This window comes from Simochromis diagramma, unplaced genomic scaffold (genome assembly GCF_900408965.1).
Source record: "Simochromis diagramma unplaced genomic scaffold, fSimDia1.1 OVJJ01000822.1, whole genome shotgun sequence".
Taxonomy (NCBI): domain Eukaryota; kingdom Metazoa; phylum Chordata; class Actinopteri; order Cichliformes; family Cichlidae; genus Simochromis; species Simochromis diagramma.
In genome coordinates, this window is record NW_024387520.1 from 3,602,432 (window position 1) to 3,625,870 (window position 23,439).

At 37.2% G+C, this 23,439-nt stretch overlaps 2 protein-coding genes and 1 long non-coding RNA gene across 3 annotated transcripts; all 3 read right to left on the minus strand.

The window, feature by feature from the left end:
- Nucleotides 1-8,207: 8,207 nt before the first annotated feature.
- LOC120725895 lies at nucleotides 8,208-10,627 on the minus strand. The gene is made up of 4 exons (XR_005694252.1): nucleotides 9,896-10,627; nucleotides 9,586-9,745; nucleotides 8,718-8,786; nucleotides 8,208-8,396 (listed from the first exon to the last, which is right to left on the minus strand). It is a non-coding gene; the product is annotated as an uncharacterized LOC120725895 (long non-coding RNA).
- A 66-nt stretch (nucleotides 10,628-10,693) lies between these two features.
- On the minus strand, nucleotides 10,694-16,259 carry LOC120725898 (arrestin domain-containing protein 3-like). Its single transcript, XM_040018974.1, has 6 exons — nucleotides 15,029-16,259; nucleotides 14,476-14,533; nucleotides 14,244-14,391; nucleotides 13,835-13,931; nucleotides 13,489-13,745; nucleotides 10,694-13,335 (listed from the first exon to the last, which is right to left on the minus strand). Exons 1-6 carry the CDS (start codon nucleotides 15,282-15,284, stop codon nucleotides 12,949-12,951), a joined length of 1,203 nt encoding a protein of 400 aa, XP_039874908.1. The 5' UTR covers nucleotides 15,285-16,259; the 3' UTR covers nucleotides 10,694-12,948.
- An 814-nt stretch (nucleotides 16,260-17,073) lies between these two features.
- On the minus strand, nucleotides 17,074-22,536 carry LOC120726246 (arrestin domain-containing protein 3-like). Its single transcript, XM_040019666.1, has 6 exons — nucleotides 22,189-22,536; nucleotides 21,950-22,007; nucleotides 21,722-21,869; nucleotides 21,504-21,600; nucleotides 21,169-21,425; nucleotides 17,074-20,997 (listed from the first exon to the last, which is right to left on the minus strand). Exons 1-6 carry the CDS (start codon nucleotides 22,442-22,444, stop codon nucleotides 20,860-20,862), a joined length of 954 nt encoding a protein of 317 aa, XP_039875600.1. The 5' UTR covers nucleotides 22,445-22,536; the 3' UTR covers nucleotides 17,074-20,859.
- Nucleotides 22,537-23,439: the final 903 nt, after the last annotated feature.

Below are 23,439 nucleotides of genomic sequence, written 5' to 3' on the forward strand. Positions count from 1 at the left end.
TCTTATGTTGCTTTTTCCGTTTCAGACACTCTTTGCGCTCATAAGGTGCCTTTCATGCATCACATGACTCTTCTTCAACACAAACTAATCCCTAGGAGGGCGATCTACACCAGAGACTTTGATAAAATGGAGATAAAAATGTACACTACATGCCCCAATTTTTTCCAGTTATTTATTACAATTCAACTTGTTTAAGTCCAGTGAATAGCTTGAAATGGTACAAAGGGAAGTGGTGAACTGCCAGAGGTTTAAAAAAAAGTAACGTTAAAAGTGAAAAATTCTGTACATGTCCAAACTATACAAAAGACCTTTTACAGGGAACACAAAATGGGTTAACAATTTAAAGCTGTTCTGCAGCAATGGTTGATCGAACCTTGAAAGCTGGCGCTACTAATTCCTACAGGTGTTCCAACTTTTCTGGATTACTTACAACCCCCTCTTGTCTGCACAAAAGCAGTGTTGGAATAGACTGTGGTACCATACCCTTGTGAGCATCAGGTGAACAGTATTGTATTGCAGGAAAGAGGCAAGTAACAATGGAAGAGAGACACACCATCATAACACTTAAAAATGTAGGTCTTTCCTAAAGAGAAACTGCCAAATTCAAGGTGTCAGTACAATTTCCTTCACCATCAAAAGCACTCAGAAACTGGTCCAAACTCTTACAGGAAGCCACAACTGATAATACAAAGCCACAACTGAATCAGAGGACAAGTTTCTGAGAGTTAACAGCTTGCGTGATAGGTGGCTCACAGGGCAACACTTTCAAGCACAGTTTAATAGTGGTCATAGTAAACAAGTCTCAGTTTCAACTGTGAAGAGAAGACTTTAAGTTGCAGGTTTGACAGGACGAGTGTGATGGTTTGGGGCTGTTTTGCTGGATTCAGGGTCATTGACTTGTACAGAGTCAGAGGCACCCTGAACCAAAACGGCTACTGCAGCATTCTGCATTGCCATGCAATACCCTCTGGTATGCACCTACTTGGTCAGAGGTTCATCCTAAAGCAAGATAATGACCCAAAGTCCAAGCTAAGCCAGAATTACCTCAGGAAAAGAGAACAAGATGGTAAGTTTGAAAAGATGGAGTGTCTAGCACAGTCTCCAGACTTAAACCCCATCGAGCTGGTTTAGGATGAAATGGACAGAAGAGTGAAAGCAAAGCAACCTACAAGTGCCACACGTTTATGGGAACTTCTGCAACACATGTCGGAAGAACTTTCTGAAGAATATTTGATTTCTATTGTAGAACGAAAGCCACAGGTGTGTTCAGCTGTTATTTCTGCCAAAGGTGGCTACTTTGATCTGTCAAGAGTTTAGAATACATTTTGGTCTATAAATTGATTCAGCAATTTCTTTTTTTTAAATTCCAATTGCTTATTTGTATCATGCTTTCATTAGAGACATTAATCTGCAGAATTTTCAATAAAAAAAAAGACTGGAAAAATTGGGGTGTTCTAAAACCTTTGACTGGTAGTGTTTATACAACATAAACAAAGTAAAAGTAAAGTCTATAAGTGTGGCAAAAAGATGAGATTAATCCAGCAGAAAATCATTAATCTAGTGATCTAGGAAACACTGGTAAAGTAAACATTGCAATTTTATTATTAGAACACTGAGTGCGCTCTCAATGCTGCCCTTTCTTCTTAAAATGATAGCTGGACATCATAGCTCTGAAACTTAAAAATGAAAACATTTAAACATTAAATGTTACCGTCCCTTAGATTTGAAGAGGTGCTCGTGAGGTTTTCTAGTTGCCACAATTCTTAGCAGTGGATACAAATCAAGTATAAAAACTTTTATACATCTTCAGCGTCACCAAATGAATCCAAGCAAAAGATCACATTTATTTGTCCATGAAAAAAACCCTGCTTTTACTGGCCATAAAAATGCTGCTTGTTCTAGCAGGTCCTCTACCTTACAAGAAGTTTTGGAGTAATCATAGAGGTGAGACACATAAGCTTTTAGTATTACATCTACCGCCAGTGAAAGCTTGAGTTAAAGAAGGAACCCTTCTACCCAAAACAGAATGTTTTCATGCTAAAACAATATAATACTTTCAATATAACATTTCACATACCAAGTATATTCATTCATTATTACATGGTTTGGTACCGAATGTACCTATTGAATCCCCATTATATCCTTTAAGCCACACCATTTGCTCATGCCGGAGTTTTATCAAAGCATTTGCAGCTGGCTAGACTTACCAGCTAGACAACATTTTTTCACAGGAAAGATGAAATACAGATATCAGAGACATTGACAAATGCACAGATGTTTTAACCTAATATCATAATGTCTGTCAGTATGGATTAAAGCAAAGAAGAAGTAAACAAAGAAAGAACACTATATGAATTCCCCGGGTAAGTTCAAAGAACTTGCACTCTATGTTTGAGCAATAAAAATGTTTTCACACATGAACAGACACTTATGGTCTGTTTTGCTATGCGTAGTATGGAACATGTTGGTACCATGTGCAGGCCATGTGTGATAAATGCTATACACCCTAAAGCTCCAGAGGTTAGAGTACTTCAATACTTTGGCCAAGGCTAACCTGTGATTCAGTGATTTATTTCTCCACATGATCATCAACAACAGAATATTTAAAGGCTATGGAAAATGCAATAACCCAGATACCTAAAATGCAGCACGAAGCACATTTAAAACTCAGCAGTATTTCAGTGTGTAATCTTAAAATATTTGAAGCCTTGTGTTTTGCCTGTAAATCACAATTAGTATCAAAGTGAACAATGTGTGTGTGTGTAGTGTGTCTATGTATTTGGAATATCCAGTTTTAAATCTGCAAAAAATGTTGGGATGATGTGTAAAATGCAAATAGAAATAAAATGCAATGATTCACAAATATCATACAACCATGAATTAGTCACAATAAAACACAGAAAGCAAATTTATGTTTAAAATGTTTACATTTATATTAAATGAGACATTTTACTATTCAATTAGAAAATATTAGCTCCTTTGTAACTTAATGGGAACAGCCTGTCTCAGAAAGGTTGGGATGGGGGTAAAAAAAAAAAAAAGACTCGATAAGTAAATGGTACTAAATAGAAATATCTGGAGAGAGATTTTGCAACTAACTAGGATAATTGGCAACAGGTCAATAGCAAGACTAGGTCATGAACATCTTAGGCGGAGGTTCAATAATGGCATCTAAAAAACATAATGTTCCACCATGGAAAAATTCTGACAAGTTTTAGTTCATTATCTACTGTAAATATATCAAAAGTTACCAAGAATATGAGAAATCTAAATCAATACATGATCCTCCGTCCCTCAGATTGTATTGCATCAAAAACAGGCATGGTGTTGTCACGATAATCACTACATGGGTTTAGGATCATTTGCAGAAATCACACAGTTTGCCAACCACAAATTCAGGTTAAAGGTCTGTCATTCAAAGAAGAAGCCACATGTGAACATTTCTTTATAGCTGTTTCTGTTCCTTCCTTCTAATCGTCTCCTATTTTCTAATCATAGACAGGTGTGAAATGAACTGGTGAACTGGTGTGGACAGTATGGAAACACTGTCCAACACAGCTGATTCAAATTACCAAATTACCTCCTCGACATGTTTTGGAGTTCTCCAGAGGCCTGGTAATGAACTAAGTATTTGATTCAGGTGTGTTGACCAGCCCTGGAGTTCCCCACCCCTGGTCTAATGGCTCATTAGTATTTATATAATCTGCTTTTTTTTTTTAAATGTGCAGTGGTGTCATAAATTGTTGTGTCATCTTTTTTTTTACTGTCTGATGTGATATAATCAATATGGGATGAAAAGCAAATGGTTTTATGTTCTACCAATCATCTATTGTTTATCCAAAGCCAGGTACCATAAATCCTGTATTGTGTTAAATATTGCAACCGTTTTGATGGTGCTCTGTTTTTTCAACCAGCACTAACAAATACAATTATGTTACATTGCAGAAGTTTGAAGAGCTCCATTGCTTCAAAACAACCAAGTAAAAAAAGGAATTATATAATAAAACCTGTGAAAACTGGTAAAAACTGGTAATCCTCCAGGTACTGAAAGTGCTGACTAACTCTCTCACACACCTCTTTTTCATGCATGTCACCACCAGCCACCACCTATAAAGACTTTGCACACAGTTTCGCACACAGGCGGTGATACATTTTCCATTGTTTTCTCTCAGTACTCGGGCAGACTGGATTTAAAATGACAATCACTCGGTGTCAACACTTTCACTAAAAGATGTTTGAAGGTGTGCACATGAGCCATGCTGAATTAAGGGTGTATCTATAGGTCAGTGTAGCCAGACAATGTTATTACAATCATTTCTACACTATGTCTGTACATGACCTGAAATAAATTGTGAATCTGAAATCATTACTTCATCCTCTCACATGCTTTTATTTCAAGTCCACATATTTTGTTTTTGAATTATTTTTAATGCAAGAAATTTGTGGTTTTACTGTTGCCAGTGATTGGTTACCTAGCAGCAATCCCTTTTTAGATAAATGCAAACATATTACAAAAACCTGGACAGATTTACCTGTGACCTGTTTTAGGGTGGGACTCAGATATGAAAAGAATTTTTTGAGTCTTTCTGGTGTAGCAATACATAGAAGTCATGCCAGCATAAACAAATTCTAAGAGTTATAATAGAGTTTTTTCTTTGCTTATGATGAGATGATTTGTTACAATATAGCAAAAAAAACCCCACAAAAAACCCAACAACTGAGAAGACGGTTGCCACTACAATATCAATATTTAAAAGGAGTTGGCTTCACCTTTGGCATAGATTAGTGGCACTGTGGCTGTTATCTTTCAAAGATAAAAAATATCTTGGGTTTGTTGAAGTTGCTTCATAATACCTCCCTGGGTTGGGTTTAAGGCCAATCCAATACAAGCATGAAAAGCTGTAAGCTGTAGAAGCAAAATTGTTGACACATTTCACCAAAAGAGAAAAAAAAAAATATATATAACCTCCAATTTTTAATCTGGCATGTGGATGTGGTTTGGAACAGGGGATGGGATGTCATTTTGAGATTGCTGTATTTTGTTCAGTAAACTTTGTGCTCTGTCATTAGGATAAACACAACCACGGCAGGAGAGCTGCAAGACTTACTTTCTCTGATGGAAGAAAAAGGATATATTTGTACATTTAAAGCACATAGAAAACTTGTGAGTGCATTTTTGCAAAACAGAAGTTTTAATATATAGTTCAGTTTCTTTGTTCTCTTGTCAAATTCTTTTCCCCTGACACTGTCTGGTCTACACACAGATCTATCAAAAAGGAGGGATCAACAACAGCCAGGTCTCTTTGCACAAACACTTTTACATAGCCTTTGGTTTTGTCTTGTAGAACGACTCCTCCTGCTGGGAAGTTTCTGTGCCACAAGAAAATACCATGTTTTCGGTAACTTTTATTGTCATTATAAACTTCAAGATTCAAGAAGTTTATTGTCGTATACACTGCAAAACACAAATGGTTACACTGAGCAACGGTATTCTTACTTTGCACCAAATGCACCATAAATTGGCTGCAATGTTTGCATGCAACAAGACAAACCCCCTCTATAGGTGGTTTTCAGTAATTAGCCATAATTGTACAATATTTTATGTCAGCCATAACCATGCAGTATTTTTGAATCAGTTCCAAAGGTTTGTGATGCTGTTTAAAATGTAAATAAGAGCAGCAATTTAGAAATTTTGGAATACAACTAAAAAAGACAAAGTTAAATGGTAAATTACACTAGTGAAATACCTGTAAGCATTAGGTAAATGGATATCTATGTTAATGGAAGTAAGCAACACTAGCCACCACTTTGCAGGGACGTCTAATCGTCGTAAAGCTTAGAACCTAGAAAAAAACACATATTACTTTCCCAAGTATTTATCCAATTGAAGGCTTAAGTCACTGCCATCTAACAAGCATTCCCTCAAGTATTTATACAAGAAATCACGAGAATCTTTTTTTCTATTCTGAAAGCATCAAAAAATGTTAACGATTCTACCCTCTTGTTTTTTTTCTCTCATAACAATAAACTCCATTGAACATATCTCTATATAGATATAGTTATATACCTGTCTGCTCAAAAACTACATACACCCCATTCCAGTAGCTCATAGAACAACTTTTGGCAGCAACAATGTGAAGTATTTGTTTTCTGTATGACTTTCATTCTCTCACTCATTGTGAAGGAATTTTGGCCCATTCGTTTTTGCAACATTGCTTCAGTTCAGTTCTGAGGTTTGCTGGTGTTCATTTGTGCAAAGTTCTCCTAAGGTCCCACCACAGCATTTCAGTTGGAATGAGGTCTGGACTTTGTCTTAGCCACCATCATTTTCTGTTTTTTGTTTTTTGTTTTTAGACTTGCTGCTGTGCTTCTGATCATTATCCTGCTGCATGACCCAGTTTCAGCCAAGCTCACTCAACGACTGCAAGGTGTCCAGGTCTGACGGCTGTAAAACAAATACAAATCATCACCCAGCCATGCCTATCAGTATGACATGTTGTACTGATTTCACGTGTCCAAAGAAAATTGTTCCAGCAGTCTTGTGGTTTGATCAGCTGCAACTTGCTGATGTGCTGCAAAACTTTTTTTTTTTTTTTTTACAGAGAAGAAGCTTTAATTAAAAGCTTCTTCTCTGAAAAATAATTAATATTCTGTAAATTATGTGATGTAACACTTTTTTTCTTTCAGTTTCTCCAAGCATTGCAAAATCTGACACTGGGATGAATTTGCTGAAACATCCTCTTTGGCATTGCGTTGACACAGCTGAATGCATCAGATTGGAAAACTTGCAAAATTCCTGCTTTTATAGAGTTGGACTTGATAATTAATTGTGCATTAAGTGCATTTCATTAGCAACACCTGGCTGCTACCTATCCTATCAAGTGTGTTCTTTCACAGGACTACACAGATTCCTGTTTCAGATTTCTTTTGGATGTGATTGTATTTAGTGTAACAGTTTAAAGTTGCAAAAGTCTTGAGCCACCCCTTTTTTCTCATACCTTGTCTCTAATGAGACAGAGATTTTTGTAATTTTTTATATTGTTATGAGCAATATTTCTCCAGGCTTTCTGAAGGTCTTCAAAGTTTTTCCTCGGACATTGGCTGTCTTTTTGCTCATTTTTAATCCAGTCCTTGTATCTGACCATTTGTTTTTGTATCTTTTGGCACTTTGTTACTACCAGCACATAATTTGTTCCCATCTCTGATTTGAATGTAGGAAATAAATAAATAAATAAAAAAAAGATATCGCAGTTTGACAGGCATAAAATTGTTTTGTTTGTTTTTTTCACCAAAAAGTAAATTCCCAAGCTTCTTGGCATATCTCAGCATTGTGTGCTGAGATACCTGAGAGATACATCTGTTCCTGCTGTGGATCCATTTGTTCGTCAATATTGTATCAGAAATGATCTCAGTGGTGACCCTTCCTTAAGAATGGAAACAGAGAAATCGTGTACGGAGGAGGTAAAGAGGGAGGTACAATAGCAAGTGCCTACAGCCATCTGGAAAACATGGTGGAGGCTCTGTAATGGTTTTGTGCTGCATTTCAGCCAATGATGTCTGGAATCGTGAAAGCATTGATGGAATTATGAATCCAAAAAACTGCCATCAGATTTTGATTCACCATCCAACAACAGCTGTAAAGCATCTAATGAACAACAGCTTAACTTTTCAACATGACAATGACCCAAACACCAAAAGACTCCTCCCCAGAGCCTGGACCTGTGGGATCATCTTAAAGAAAGGAAAAAAGGTACCTAGCATCCAAAGAAGAGCCTTGAATGTCCTTCAAGAAGCTTGGAGAATTATTCCTGAAGACTACTTAAAGAAATTACAAGAAAGCGAATGGTTGTCTGTCTCTGTGTGTTAGCCCTGCGACAGACTGGCGACCTGTTCAGGGTGTACCCCTGCCTCTCACCCTATGACAGCTGGGATAGGCTCCCGCAACCCTGAAAAGGATAAACAGAAGCGAATGGATGGAAACTCCTTAAAATAATACAGACTCTTTGCCTCTTTATACTGCACGCATGTTTGCAAATCCTTTAATAAGTATAGCAGACATTTCCTGTTCTTTCTCACAGTGTACTACTACTACTACTACTACCAATACTTAATAATAATAATAATAATAATAACGATCATTTCAAACTATTTTAAGTATATTTATATAATTACAGTATAGTATAGTCTATAAAATGCTGAGTGTACCTTTAAATTACTAAGTATTTAAAAAGTAAAGAAGTACTTGTTTTATTCCAATAGTGAATCTATATAAATAATGCATGTTTTATGTGTTTTAGCCACTCACCTATCAGCGTAAATACTGAAGAAAAGAGTCACACTCCCCAGGAACAGAGATAATAAACTTAACACCACCATTGCCATTTTCCAGGAAATCTCTATAAACATGTGTATGTGAATACAAACCAAAAAAAGCATCATTTGTTTTATGCAATTCATATTTACTCCTCTGCTAACTAGTAACTGCTGCAAATACATATCATCGGTTTTTGTCGAAACACAGTTTGAAAAAAAACTTCTCTACGTCCACTACAACCTTTGCTGTCTCACTTATATTTGTCTCCATCTAGTGTTGGAAAAGTAAATATTGCTTTCTATAGTGTACAAACATCAACAATAAATCAAATATTTACATAAATAAAACTGGACATTCACTCTTCTATTATTATTATTTTATTATTTTTATTTGCAGATCTTACCACTGTCCACATGGAGAAAAATCATTGGATCTGCAGGGGATCTGGTGCTAAAATAAGAAGGAGTCAAATCTATATAAAAAAATATAGAATCATTATTATTATGTGACATAAGTGTATATTATACTTCATTTGGATTAAAAAAATAACTGTTATAGCCAAGGGTTAAGTGTGACATGGGTAGTTTGGGTACTCTAATAGTATGACATTTATTTGTGTACAAACTGTGACCAGCTGATGTATGCTCATACTCCAGTATTCAGTGCTCTTTGAGTATTTAGCATTTCAACAGTGAGATGAATAGACCTTTGAAAATAATTTCTCATCTTTCTCTGCTCTCTTTCTTAAATCTTTTTCCAGTGCTACACTGGAAATTTACAACTTTTTTCTCTCCTTTGAAAATTTAACAACTGCACATTTGCTTGCAGACACATTTTGTGAGACAAGCTTCACAAAAACAGTTTGTGTATTTGATGGTATCTCTTGAGCTGTATTTCAAGTTACTATTGCCACTTGCTGTTGTTACTCCATTTATGCACACTCCTTTGTCTGCACTATGAATACACCCCACCGATGAGGGGAAAAAAGGATGTGTCAAAGGTGTAAGTGGTTATGGGATGTCATGATTTTCTAATGACTGAGCAAATATCTCAATGCCATCACTAGAAGAACAACTTTAACTAAAGGTGCCAGAATACTACTTTAACCCCGATTGTAAGCTTAAACTATGTCTTGCATAAATTTATCTTATTGCAAGTCATTGTCTAAAACAGACCCAAATAGGAGTGGTTCAATCAAAGACTTCTAAAATGGTTATGTGTTTACATGCACATACACAACACTGGGTAAATTATGGCTGAGAATTTCTTACCTGTTTCTTCCTGTCTGTATACATCAGATATATGACTGGAAAGAATCTCTGGTTCCAACGATTCCCCCAGATGTAGGTGAGGATTGATATTTTTATGTTGGCTGGTTTTCCCATTGCATAGCATCTGGCTGACAAGTGTTCTCCACCTGCTGCCCTGCTTCTAAAGAACCAGAGGCAAATGTTTTTATCTTTCAGCTTTGTGAAAACATTCAACAATATTCTCTAGCTTTTAAATACATTTAAAATAATGTAATTAAGATGCTATTATCATACGTGGAAAATTTCTTTTCTCCATCCTTAATATTATTACCTTCTTATGTCCTCTTGAAAGGAAGACCAAAGTGGATTCTTTTGTAGCAGTAAGGTGGAGCCCCTTCCCTACCACAGTGAGGTGGCCTTTTCTGGAGCATGTCCATACCTGGCTTCCTGGCTCTCTTCTATCACCATCCTTGCCACTTGCAGTTCTGAAGACACAGGGCTGCAGATGCACACCTTCATATTGCTCTCCTTGGTGCAGTCAGACATTCTCCAGTGTGGTAGTTGCTGACAGCCTGGCTCTCTTGGTGCCAACGCCATTCCTGTATAGGTGAGCGTGGGCTGCATTCGCCCAGTGACACTCTATCTCCTTCGGTTCCTTCTGTAACCTGCAGACATTTACCCAGCAGCTTGTTTTGAATCTTTAAGGCAGACAGCTCTGTGGATGACAACATACAAATAAAACATCAAAGAATAAATAATTAAAGTACCCATAAATTATATGTAATAAATGTTTGTTAAAAGATGCATTTGGTATGTCTGATATGCAAAAAGCTGTATATCTTATTATTTAAAACAAGGTAATATAACTGGTTAGCAGTCAGTACCAAGCCCACAGGCTTACCTGTAGAGAACCACAACCTTATCTAGGTAACCTACAACTGCTCTCTGCTGTACTCATTTTCTGTGTGTCAACCACATTAACATTACTACTTAAGTGGACAAACACATGCAAATCCAGGCAAACATGGCTCAACATGCAGTTTGTAACCACACAAGAGCACTTCATTCAACAGTAAAACAACTAAATAAACAAACATATGTTTATTTTTTTGTTGTTGTTATTGTTTCTTAAAGGTTGATAAATCCTGTAATGGAGCTTCATCTGTTTAGCTCTACAATGCTGTGCTTTGAAACCACTGACTGAACCTATGCGTAATGCATTTGAAACCAAGACTAACTGACCAAGCAGTGAAGTTCACACTTTATTACATATAAAAAAATGTAAATCTAGCTGTTTAAATAAAAGCCTTTAGAGGTGTCAATCAGTTATAGTCTATAAATATGCCCTTCATTTTAAACACTGCTGTTTTTTCATAGTTCTGATGTAATACAGGAGTTATAACTGCACCTGCTTTGCTTTACAAATAGGGCAAAGATCTGGTGGTTTTTGAGAAAATGACACCTGCAGACCTGTTTCTCTTTTAAACCAACTCACAATTCATTAGGTACCATTAACAAAAGCAGTGATCCCAAAAATGCTGACATCTACAAGGGAATGAAATCCGGCAACCTGCGGGTGCTGCTGTAAGCTATGATCTTTGTCTGAACCCACACATAACAGAACAAAGCCAGTCCCAGGGCGCATAGAAAGGAATGAAATGTATCCACATTACTTCAACAAAGTTACAGCTACAATAAAAAAAGGTCTGGAAGGGCATGAATGCTGTGAACATATGATAGTTTGACATTTCAAAGAAAGTTTCAAAGAAAAACATTTTAATGTAAAAATCAATGGTTCAAACCCTGTCAGCGGTTTTTATCAATATATGTACGAGCTTTCAGTGAAAACAAGAAATTTTGGGCATGACCTTAAACTTCTCACCCACAGTTTTTGTTTGTATAGACAGATTAAATTTGTTATCTCTTTTATCAGCTTCATCACTTGCAAAGTGCCTTTCAGCTACTTAAGAAATGTTTACAACAGTTCGAACAGCTAAAATTAAAACTGTTTTTTAAAAATAACAGCTATATTAATGAGGTAAACAGCGACACATGTTACCTTTGAAAATGATGAAGAGGAAAAAACAGATCTTCAGTATTACTTTTCCCATTTTGGTGGCAGGCGAAAGTAGCCTATCCTATGGTCACGTGCTTGTGTTGTCTGAGCAACAGCAGCAGGTGGGAGGAGCTAAGCATTCACAATATCAATAGATGAGCAATAAATACAATAAATAGTGACCATGTGACACTTTTTAATCCTCTTAAGGAGGAATGAAATGTTTAAGTATCATTTAGATGTCTTTGTTTGCAATGAAATGCTTTACAACTGTCCAAAGGAGTTTAAACTATTCAAGATCACTCTTACAAGTGCTGTCCCTATTCTCCACCCATGACTGGCAGACCTTTTTACAAATGCTAACAGTACAGTCTCTCCTTCCACTAGAAAACCATTGCAACCGATACCACCTTTACTGGTAAACATGCAATGTTTGCCACTGTGGCACACATGAGTTATTGCCTGAAACCAAGGTGCTACGACTCCATGGAATACTAATTAGGTTTAAAGGGGTGTAAATCTGTTTTAGCAAGACAACAAGTCTTTGAGGAATGTTTGTGGGGCTGAATGGTTATGTGGTGTTTTTCTCTGTAAAGATTCACCACATAGGATGCTATCGGGATAAAATTCCCTACTCCCTGCACATAAAAACAGCTGGAGCAAAACATTTTTTGTCCTGTTTTCAGCTGATAAATTTCAGGCTTATGATTCAAAATTATTTCCTACTTAATGATCTTTAAGCTTGGGTATAAAACATGTTTTAGTAAAAAGAACAAAAAAGTTTGTTGCACATATGAACCAATGAATCAACATGAATGAATAAAGATCTAAATTAAATGTTAAAATATTCAGTTTTATCAAACTTTAATAAGCTTATATTTATTTTTATCTTCAATGAGGGACGCAAACACAATACTAGCACAAAAAGTAGGCAATGCATGTTTTGGCCTTTGAAAAAACAAAAAATAAAAAAAAGCAACATCAGTGGAGGATGTCAATTGGACTGGAGTTGTTCACCATAACTCCTAAAAGCCCAGCTCTATGTCACATTTTCCGATACATGTTACCCACAAAAAGTCAGAAACATTATGGTACATCTTGAGACAGTCTGGGACCAGGAATATATTCATATGTAGGATTTACAAAATGTCTTGACACATGCTCAATCATCCAGGTTAGGAATCCCAAAAAGTATATTCAGTTCATTTCAAGGTAACATTCTCAGTACGAAAAAATGTCTGAACAATTATCCAAGTGTCTAAAGAAATTGCTTACAGTTTATTTTTGGCTTATTCGCTTAATAAATCCAGTTCAGCTTCTACAGTCATTCATTCATTCTGATGCTGGTAAATGGACAAATATAGTGGAGGTTCTTCTCCATGGAGAGCAGTAGGGCCTGGATGTTGCACAGATGGTGCTATGAAAGCTGGAACTGAACCCTGTGAAGCAGCACCTTGTGGCCACTGGTTATAATCACTTGTTATATTTGCATGCGGAGTGGGATCTGGGGTGGGGTATTGATAAACACCTGACCCTGTGAGTATAGGATCCAATCCAGTGGTGAAAGTAGAGGATGTGAACTCGCTGTAAGCTGGAGACTCAACTGTCTCAGGCCCCACAGCCTCACGACTCTGAGCTGGAGCAAATTTAGAAGGAAGGATGACCAGTGGAAACACCACCTCTGGGTCAAGGGCAAAACTAACGTCCAGATACACCTGGGAAACAGTCAGAGATGAAGAAACTTGTAAAGCATTATAATCTGCAATGTTGTGTTAAGACACATATTTACTTTTTATTATTTATCCACAAATGTTTGCAAAAAAGCAGGTTCATTTCTGAGGTAATACAAATCATGTATTGTTTCATACCTTTATGTAATATTCAACTGAGATGATTTCACAGTTATGGAGGGTGGGAATGGCATCGCTGGGAACTTTCAGCTGGCAGGAGGCAGTTTGCTCTGAGTTTGGACGGATAGTGTCTCCGACCATTTTGAACAGCGTTTCCTTGCTGCTATTAGTGTTGTCCTGGCAACTGTACACCGTTACCTGCTGAAGTTTGAATTTGAGCCTTGTGTTCCTGGAAGAGGAGTTGCAGATTTTGGCGACAACAGACAAGGTTTCACCTGTCAAAAGCAAATATTAACAATAAGCTGCATTTTTTTTTTTTTTTTAGTCTATCAACATTTGCTAGAGCACGTTGCAGATACTTTACCTGGAGAACAAACTCCTCTGTTAATGGTAGCACAGATCTGGACCTGTCCCTTGGAGAGACCACTCATCTTTTTACGCACTGAACTGGACTGTGGACACTATAACAAACCAAATAAACATTTTTCCAGATCAACTTAATGCCTCATGTGGAGAAAATGCAGAAGAAAATACCTCAATGTTGTTTTTAGGCTTCAGATCTAGTCCAGGTATAATCAACGCTGAATTCTCTTGTATGTTACATTTGCACTGTTGGTATGTTTGAACTGATGACTATCCCCAAGATGTATAAACAAAAAACTTTAAAGTGTAAAAGGTAATTCAGGTTTTTGAATCTGAAACATTTTTTATTGAATAGTTAGAACACATTTTCCAAAAATCTGATGTTTAACATATGTCACTCTAGTGTTTACCATCATTTGAGGAGTGTGTGGACAGGACTTTGAGACAAAGTTGATCTCTTTTAGCACTTTCGAAGGCAGTCGCCATCTCCTAGATACCTTGGCTTCAAAGGTGTAGACAATATTTCCATGTTTTCCCTTAAAGGACGAAGGCATCCTTCTGTATAACAGAACTAATCAGGAATGCATTCATTTGCAAAAGCAAGATATGTATAAATGTTGGATGCTGCAAATTCTCACTTACCCCTCTGGGATTTTGAGCCTGAACTTAAAGATGTGCACTCTTTTTGGAAGAACAGTCCCTGCAAGAGTCGTTTGATTAACATTTGATCTCAATCTCATATTCTCAAAGTTAACTGTTTTCTTTATCTCTGCTACACTATTTAACCCATTGATACTTCCTTTTGTCTGGCTTTTGTTTTGTTTGGCATTACAGATAAAAGTGTTAATATTTTTTAACTATAGCTGCCAATAACAGATAATAAAAGACAAGTTAACCAACTTGAATTAGTTCAATCTTTTTTGTGGTTTGACCTGGAATCTATCATGCACACCTCGATAACATGTCTTTATTTATTCATTTATTTATTTAGATTTTTGTTCTTATTATTTTGGGATATATCTTTCCTCAGACTCTTCACTTCATAAAAAGAAAAAAAAACTTTTTTTTTTAAAGTAAGGAATCTAACTGTAGCAATTTTGCTTTTTAATACAACACATTGCCAAATTTCCTGATAAATTTCATAGCTACAAACACCTTTAAGTACAACAAACTCTGTTTGACTTTGACATCCTACCTTCATCGTTTTCTGCAACCAAGTATTCCTTCACTTTGAAATATCTCCTGCGCGCACTTTGCAGTCTCTCGACAGGTACACCTACTTCTGTCCATTCTACGTTAGCGTCCCCTTTGGCTTTTACATAAACGCTCTTGACTTTGACTTCTTTTGTCAGTCTGAAACTGACTGTACCCACTATAGTATCGCCTTCAGAATAACTGCTGTTGTCACTGATTGTTTCAAAAGTCACATTTAAGTTCTTTATCGGAGACATTTCAGAGCCGAGTGAAATGCAGAGCGTTTTTCTAGGAACTGATAAACTGAAGCAAGATATGACAGGAAGCTCCGCCTAAATAGTGAGATCGTAATTTATGATTCTACCCAATATCACAACATCTAAATATCATATAAAGAGAAACGTCATATATTTACGCAGTTTAGGGTGATGTGAGAAAAACTACCAGGCCACAAACGATGTTCACAAGAAGAAGATCATTCACAGCAAATTGGCAGGTTTTTAAAGTATATTCCAGTAAAACCCCGAAAGCTATTAAAATATGCTTATGATGTACTGGTAATTGATCGCTAGTCCATGGACTAGCGATCAAAAACTGTATAGAGTATCGCAAATTTCACCCCGTGACAGCAGTGATAGGCTCCAACCCCGGGCTAAGAAAATTGAAGGATGCTCTTATAAACTTTTGCATCACCAAAATCACTCGTCAGAGTCAGACTGGGCAAAAGCATTTGCCCTGTGTGTAGGATGCGAGCATTGGGTATCGGTATAATTATTCGGAGATATTCCGTCCCATTCAGCAGAGAGACTTTGTTTTGTTTCGTCAGCAATGATTCAGATTCGTCCCATCTGGGTGTTGAAACGAAACCATCGTGTCCTTTGTGCCGAATTGCGCTGAATTCTGTGACGTGGACTGATTTTGGCTCGCCCGTGATTATGCGGAAAAAGACTTGTTTCTAAGAAAGTCTGCATGCAGTTTGGTCTGAACGGTAAAAAAAAAAAAAAAAAAAAAAAAAATCAGTCGAAACAATTTAACTCTTCCAGATTGCAGTGTAGATTTTAGTGTCAATTATTTTGTGGACACGCTGGGTTATAATTGTCCGATAGGCCCTTCAGCAATTACTCTGCCTGTTGTGATTGCTTAGTTTATTGTACACATTACAATGATCCCAATAACGTCGTTGTGTCATGGTCCTGAGTTTAGTGTGTGTGTGTGTGTGTGTGTGCGCGTGTGTTTATTAATTTATATTATTTAATTTAGTGTTATTCGTGGTTTTAGTGCTCCCTATTGATCTGCCACTGTGTGTTATATCCTTAGTTTCTAGTCTTTAGGCTTCTGTTACTGTGCCCCATGTTGACATGTTCGTACATCTCCTATGACCCCCTGTCAGTCATGTGTCCTGGTCTCAGTGTCAAGTCGGTGTCTTAGTCTGTCTCATGTTTCCCGTTTTATTTTGATGGCCTCTCGTCTAGTGTTTAGTCTAATCAGTTTTGCTTCCTCCCTGTCTCGAAAATATTATGGCAACACTGAGAAGGCAAATCATTAAGATGTGTTGTGAGATACAGGTGATGGTGTTTCTGTCTTAGTTCTCTAAGCAGAACTTCAGAAAGCTCAATTCTTCTGGCCAGTTCTTGTCTGAGGTTCAGACTAGGAAGAACGTAACTATAATATTGAACCTGAAATATGATCCCCCTACCCACTAGGGAACCACTCTCAGCTGTGGGTTCACCTTCTTCTGCTGAACTCATAGAGCAGCAAACAACCAGTCCAGAGAAATACCGTAGCATCACTTTCATCGCTCACTCCTCAACTCCTGTGAACCATAACAAGTGTGGCCTCTCTAAACATCAGTAACTAAGAAAACATGTAGGTAAAACAGTAGGTATCCTACTTATTGCTGACTTTATTATTATTATTATTATTGTTATCATTACTATTACTATTATTATTATTATTATTATTATTGTTGTTGTTGTTGTTGTTATCATTACCATTACTATTATTATTATTATTATTATTATAATAATAATAATAATAGTAGTAGTAGTAGTATTGTGCTTGGGTTTTTAGACTCTACCAGTTACACAGATGTCTCTTCCTCTGGGCTGTTTAAAGGGGCAGTTTATACAAATGGCCTTTTGAACAGCCCAGTTTATCCAAAGTTGTGTATATACCAGATGCTGTCAGGCTTCAAATGTACGTATTTGTCCTCTCCACAGTCCAATCCATTGTAAGCCATTGATCTACTGCTTAAGTTCACATCTTCAGTTCGAAAATGGAGACAAGCATCGAAATTGATAAATTTTGCAAGCACAAAATGGTTAGTAAAAGAACGTCAAGGAATACTAAATTATGTAATAGCTTAAACTATTAATTTCCATACACAGCGCTTACCACTTGTAAATGGTGATGATCATCACAATACTGTTGATGTTCTGGTTTCTTTTATCAGAAACACGATTCGGTGAAACACAGCTGAATTAAATTCCCCTAGTCATGCATATAATAAATATGTGAGTCACATACAAAACTCATTTCTGCATGCATATACAGACTAAGAAACACATCATTTTACGCAGCCCACATTTGAAACTATATATTATCCTTCTCTAAGCTCTGATTGTTGTACATATAGTTCCTCATTTACATACAAGTTACTCACTTTCACAAAGCTCTGAGGCTAAATAAAAAAATACTCAGCATCCTCTACCAACATCCAGTACAAACATTTGCTTTTTCTCACCTATTTGTCTCCATCTAGTGGTGGATTTCCAACAGATAAAATTGTAAGTAGATTATTAATTAATTAGTTGTGTGAGAGCTGGAATCTTGGAGTTAGCACTACCCATAGGCGAGTGCAAGCAGTTAGGATTTCTTAATTTGAGGTGTCAGTATTTCATGGAAATCCTTTGTTGAGATTGGTGGTGTGACTGGACTAGAGTGGTCCATTGCTAAAGAGGTAGGGCAAAGATAACAGTGTTAGGTCTGAGTCAATGTGGTGCTTAGTATTGAGCGCTGTGTTTAATCTTTAGGACAGTTTTGGTAAAGTTTGGTAAAGCAGGAGGAATACCCCCTGTGAGCTTTGTGATTGTTTTTATAAATATATTCCAGTTTTCTGATTTTCACACCAGACTGCTGCTTCAGACTGCCTGGCTGTTTTTAGTATTTATACTGGTTAGTATCACTCAATAGATGGGAACCAACTGTCAGTTTGTAGTGTGACCTAACCTTGTTTTTTGTTTCCCCACAGGAGATGAAATGCTGCGGTAAGTTATTGTGGTTTCCTAACTGCTTCTTGCATGCATCGCATGTAGGGCAAGTTGACGTGTGGGCATACAGTGGTTTTTTGATGGTTTTTCTTAAGTACTTCCCACAGTAGGGCGTAATGTATGTTATAAAAGTAGTATGTAGCATTATTCTTGACATTATTACCTAGTGTAACTCTCGTTGGAAGTGGAGAAAAGAAAAAAAAAACAATGTCTTAACAAATCAGTGATGGTCTTTAATGGAAAAGGTAACACTCTTCCTAAATGTGTTAAAAGTGAGGCAAACAATGGAAAGTAGAACAACCTGCCCCCTAAATCTCTGACCACACTTACCACTTTTGTATGATGAAATGTACAAACACACAGAGGTGTGAGAAAACACATTGGTGCATCTCCCAAAGAGGCAGCAGTGGAAAACTATGAGCTCAGAGCAAAAACGGAAGGACATAAATAAATGCAAGCACTCACAATGACCGACCTGCTCTAACATGTGTAGATGAGTCAAAACGTTCTTTACAGTGTTTTTATTCTGAGTCTAAACTCTTGTGCAGTTCTCTGTTACCTATCGTAGCTACTTTTGTGCTGGCGAGATGTTTTTTCCATGCTCGCTCGCTCTCTCCCTCCCCACGCCCCTGTTTGGTTAAATTGGGCATATAATGGCAGAGTGTTACTGACATGTTGTGTGCGGTAAAAATGGTCATCACCACTGTTCAAAGCTCTTAAAAGCAATATATCTCACCTTTATGCTACAATCTTCTTAAGTCCAGCGTTTATCTATGGCAACTTGCTATACTATTGCTCAGGGCAAACCAATCTCTTCTCTCATCACACACAGCCAAAATGTGTTTGTCCCCCTGGATTCATCAAAAAATCCAATTAACCGTTTGCATTTTCATAATGTTTTAATATTCCAATTTGTTCCAATTCATCTTAGGAAATAACTGTTTTACCACAGAAGGCAACCGCTGATTTTCTACAATATATTAGAGGCTTTACTCTTGATTTTTTCAGCTTTGACTAATAAGTAATCATTATATTATAACCAAAAACCTTCTATAAAGCTTCTTTGTTTCATGTACATTACGATAACACATTACATTGCAGCTGCTGTGCAGGTTGAGGAATGACCCTCTATCCCTTTGATAGCACTGTGACACATACATCCAAGTTTAGACATTCACCTGGTGGCAGTTTATGCCTTTAACCATCCATCAAGTTATTTTATTGGATGTTATCAAGATGCTGTCATGCTATGATCACAGTGCTCAGAAACATCTAATTTTAATAATGAAAGCTCTCAGTTATAAGATTTTATCAGCAATTTTTCAAAACAAAAGCTTCCCATTGACAGTAATCAGATGTGAAAAGTGCTTCTGAGTCTGTTTCAGCTGACAGTGAAGGCATTGCAGTATAAAACAGTAAGTGGTTTAACAGAGACCATGTTGGTCATCACAAAAACCATAAGCTAGGAGTAATGCTAAGTGTTTTGCCTCAAGAATTTGATATGCCACCATACATAGAACAACATAAACAATTCAATATTTTTCAAAGTAAAGTGCAGCATACTCCTAAGGATAACACTGCTAAACAGACCTTTCACCTCAAATCTCTAAGCATAAGCACAAACTATATGTGACATTGTTTTTTATATATATTTAAAACAACAGACAATGCATTTACATTCCAGTTTTCAAAACACTGAAAAAACAAGCAAAATTATAATAACAAATATAAAAATGTGATCTATAACTAAAAACATGTCTGTTGTTAAACAAATTGTTATGTGGAGTATAGAGAGTAGAAGACTGACTAAAGGAAAATCACTTACTTCTCTTATTGTTTGTTCTGTCACTTCTTGTGTCTCTGGTTACCCTACTGATATCAAGAGGTGAAAACTGCTCAGTCACATGATTTAACCCCCAGTCCCATTTTTCAGGCCCTTTAAAAGTCACAGTTTTGGGGTACAGCTCTGATTACTTGGTATAGTATATGGCCAGCTACGTCTAAATAAGGTATGGGACATAGAAACTTTCTGCAACTGAACACATTCATGATTTGTCCAGTTAGTCTTATTTTCCCTCCAAAACATTAAATATTAAAAACACAGTTTTTGTATAACACATTTAATTCCTTTGTGGGACAACAGCTGGAAGGCCTCTTCTGTCCTGCCAGTTGATCATCAACAAGAAGGGGGCAGCTTTATGATTCTGCCTTCTGAACCCTGTTTAACCCATACCCAACTGTGACTTTTGAGGTGTCCCCTGCTATTAATATTTGGCCCATTCACTTACACTCACAGTGTTTCATTTTGATGCTGGTAAATGGACGTATATAATGGAGGTTGTTCCCCCTGTAGAAAAGTAGTCAGAGTAGGACCTGGATGTTGCATTAAAGGTGCTTTAAAAACTGGAGCTGAAATCCCCTGTGCAGTAGCACCGTGTGACCACTAGTTAGAATTGCCACTTGTTATATTATCATGCTGAGTAGCATCTGGGGTGGGGTAGTGACCTGACACTTTGGGCTCAGAGCCAAATCCAGTGTGGAAGGCAGGGGAAGTGAAGTTGCTTTAACTTGTGACCACAGTTGTCCCAGGTGGGTGAGGCCCCACAGCCTCACCAGGCTGAATGGCTGCATATCTGGAAGGAACGATGACCAGTGGAAACACCACCTCTGGGTCAAAGGCAAAGCTAATGTCCAGATACACCTGGGAAACAGTCAGAAATTGAGAAACTTGTAAAGAATTATTATTATCTGTTCTAATTAATACATAGTTGAGACACACATTTCACATGTAGCATATTTATTCACACATGTTTAGAAACAAAGCAGTTTTATTTCTGAGGGGATGTGATGTCACCAAGAAATTGTTTCATACCTTTATGTAATATTCAACTGAGATGATTTCACAGTTATGGATAGTGGAGATGGCATCATCAGGAATCTTCAACTGGCAGGAGACAGTTCGCTCTGAATTTGGACTGATAGTTTCCCCGACCTCTTTGAACAGATTCATCACCCACTTCTTAGTAGACTCATTGCAGCGAAATACTGTTTTTTGTTCAAGTTTGAATTTGGGCCTCGTGTTCTTGGAAGAGGAGTTGCAGATTTTGGCAACAACAGATATAGTTTCACCTGTAAAAATCAAATCAGAACATTAAACTGCATTTTTAAATCTATCAACACTCGCTGCGCAGCGTGAAGTTACTGTACCTGGAGTGCAAACATTCCTGTCAGTGGTAGCAGACATTTGGACCCATCCCTGGGAGAGCCCACCTATGTTTTTACTCACTGTACCAGATTGTGGATGCTATGACAGACCACATAGACAAACATGTTTACAATTTAATGCGTGTGATTTTTAATGTGAGTTTTTTCACAAAGCACTTTCCAAATATCACATTTATAGCACGTATCAGTGCAGTGTTTACCATCACTTCCCAAAACTGTTGAAACGTCTTGGATATGAAGTTGATCTTCTTTTTAACTTTAGAAGGCCACCACCAGCTCCTGGACATATTTGCTTCAAACATGTACACAATTTTTCCATATACCCCCTTGAAGGATGAAGGCATGCTCCTGTAAACAAAACCAGTGGGAAATGCATGCATTTGCTAAAGCATCGTATGACAGTACTAATAATTCAAATTCCCACTTACCCCTCTGGGATTTTGAGCCCGAACCTAAACGTGTGGACCCCTTTGGGAAGTACAGTGCCTGCAAGAAACGGTTAAACACTTGTCAGCAAATGTCGGCTTTGTCACAGAGCTACAGTGATATACTTGCAATTTACTGCTGATCATTGAAGCCAGGTTATATTCCTTAAATGTAGTGTTTTCTTTATGTCTGCTGCTCAATTTAACCCTTGCATTCTTCCAAGTGTGTTAAAGCCTCTCACCTTTACCATTTTTTGCAATTAAGTACTCCTTCACTTTAAAATATCTCCTTTTTGCAGTGTGGGTAATCTGGAAATATCCTGTTCCTTCTGTCCATTCTGCCTTGACGTCTCCTTTGGCTTTTACAGAAAGGCTCTTAACTTTAACCTCTTTTGTCAGCCTGAAACTAACTGTGCCCACTATAGTATCTCCTTCAGAATAACTACCGTCTTCGTTGATAGTTTCAAAGGTCACGTTTAAGTCCTTCATCGAGGACATTTCCGAGCTGAGTTGAAGACGATGCGTTTCTTAGCACCGATAGACTGATTTAAGGTGCATGACGGGAGGCTCCGCCTAAAGAGTGACATCGTGACTTCTGATTTCAGATAATAACTAAAGTTAAGAGATGAGATGCTCCACGCATTGATTTAAGTATGATATACAGTATAATGAAACATTTGAAAACTTATTGCAATTTACGTAGTTTAGCAAATAGACTAGCCTACTGAATAGTGCTGAACATGAACTCGTTAAATCGAAGTCACGGTCGTACTGAAAGATTCATACATCTCGCTAAGAAGACTGTGTTTGTATATGATCGCTGACAAAAAAATAAATAAATAACCATAACACTACTCAACAATCTGTTAATACTCCCTCCTGTAGTTTAGGGTACATGTAAATATGTCTTCAATAAAAATAAATAAAGTGCTCGTTACATAAGAGCTTATTTACGTGTAGTTATTGCTGCTCATTCAAGAATTGTAAGCAAGCACATAAGTGCAATTTCAACACCATAATGCACATCTAAGGTAAAACTTCACTGCAGAGTTTGGTCATCCACATTTGCAAGTCAAAAAATACGTAAATGAGGGAAAAGTAGGTTATACACTTGTGTGATTTGTGTGAGCAGCGTTACCATGTGTGCGTGCGGTTTGGTCGCTGCTCTGAACCCAGATGAACAACTTAAGTGAACACCGCTGCCTTTCTGAGAAACGGCTGTCTGTGTAATGTGAAAAAGAGGGAGAGGTGTATAAAAGTTTTTTTGTTTTTTTTTAATCGGTAGCAGCTAAATAAAGGAAAGGCAACCAAGGAGTACAGAGACCAGAGTAGCGATTAGGAAAATGTATTTGCAATCAGATTAATAACAGAATAAATACATAAACCTCCTCAAAAACATTGACACCTAAATGGAGAGAGAAAGAAGCCATAATCGTCTCTCAGGGGAAGTACTTTGTTTTTGAAACCGTCTCAGCAATACAGCATGAGTATTC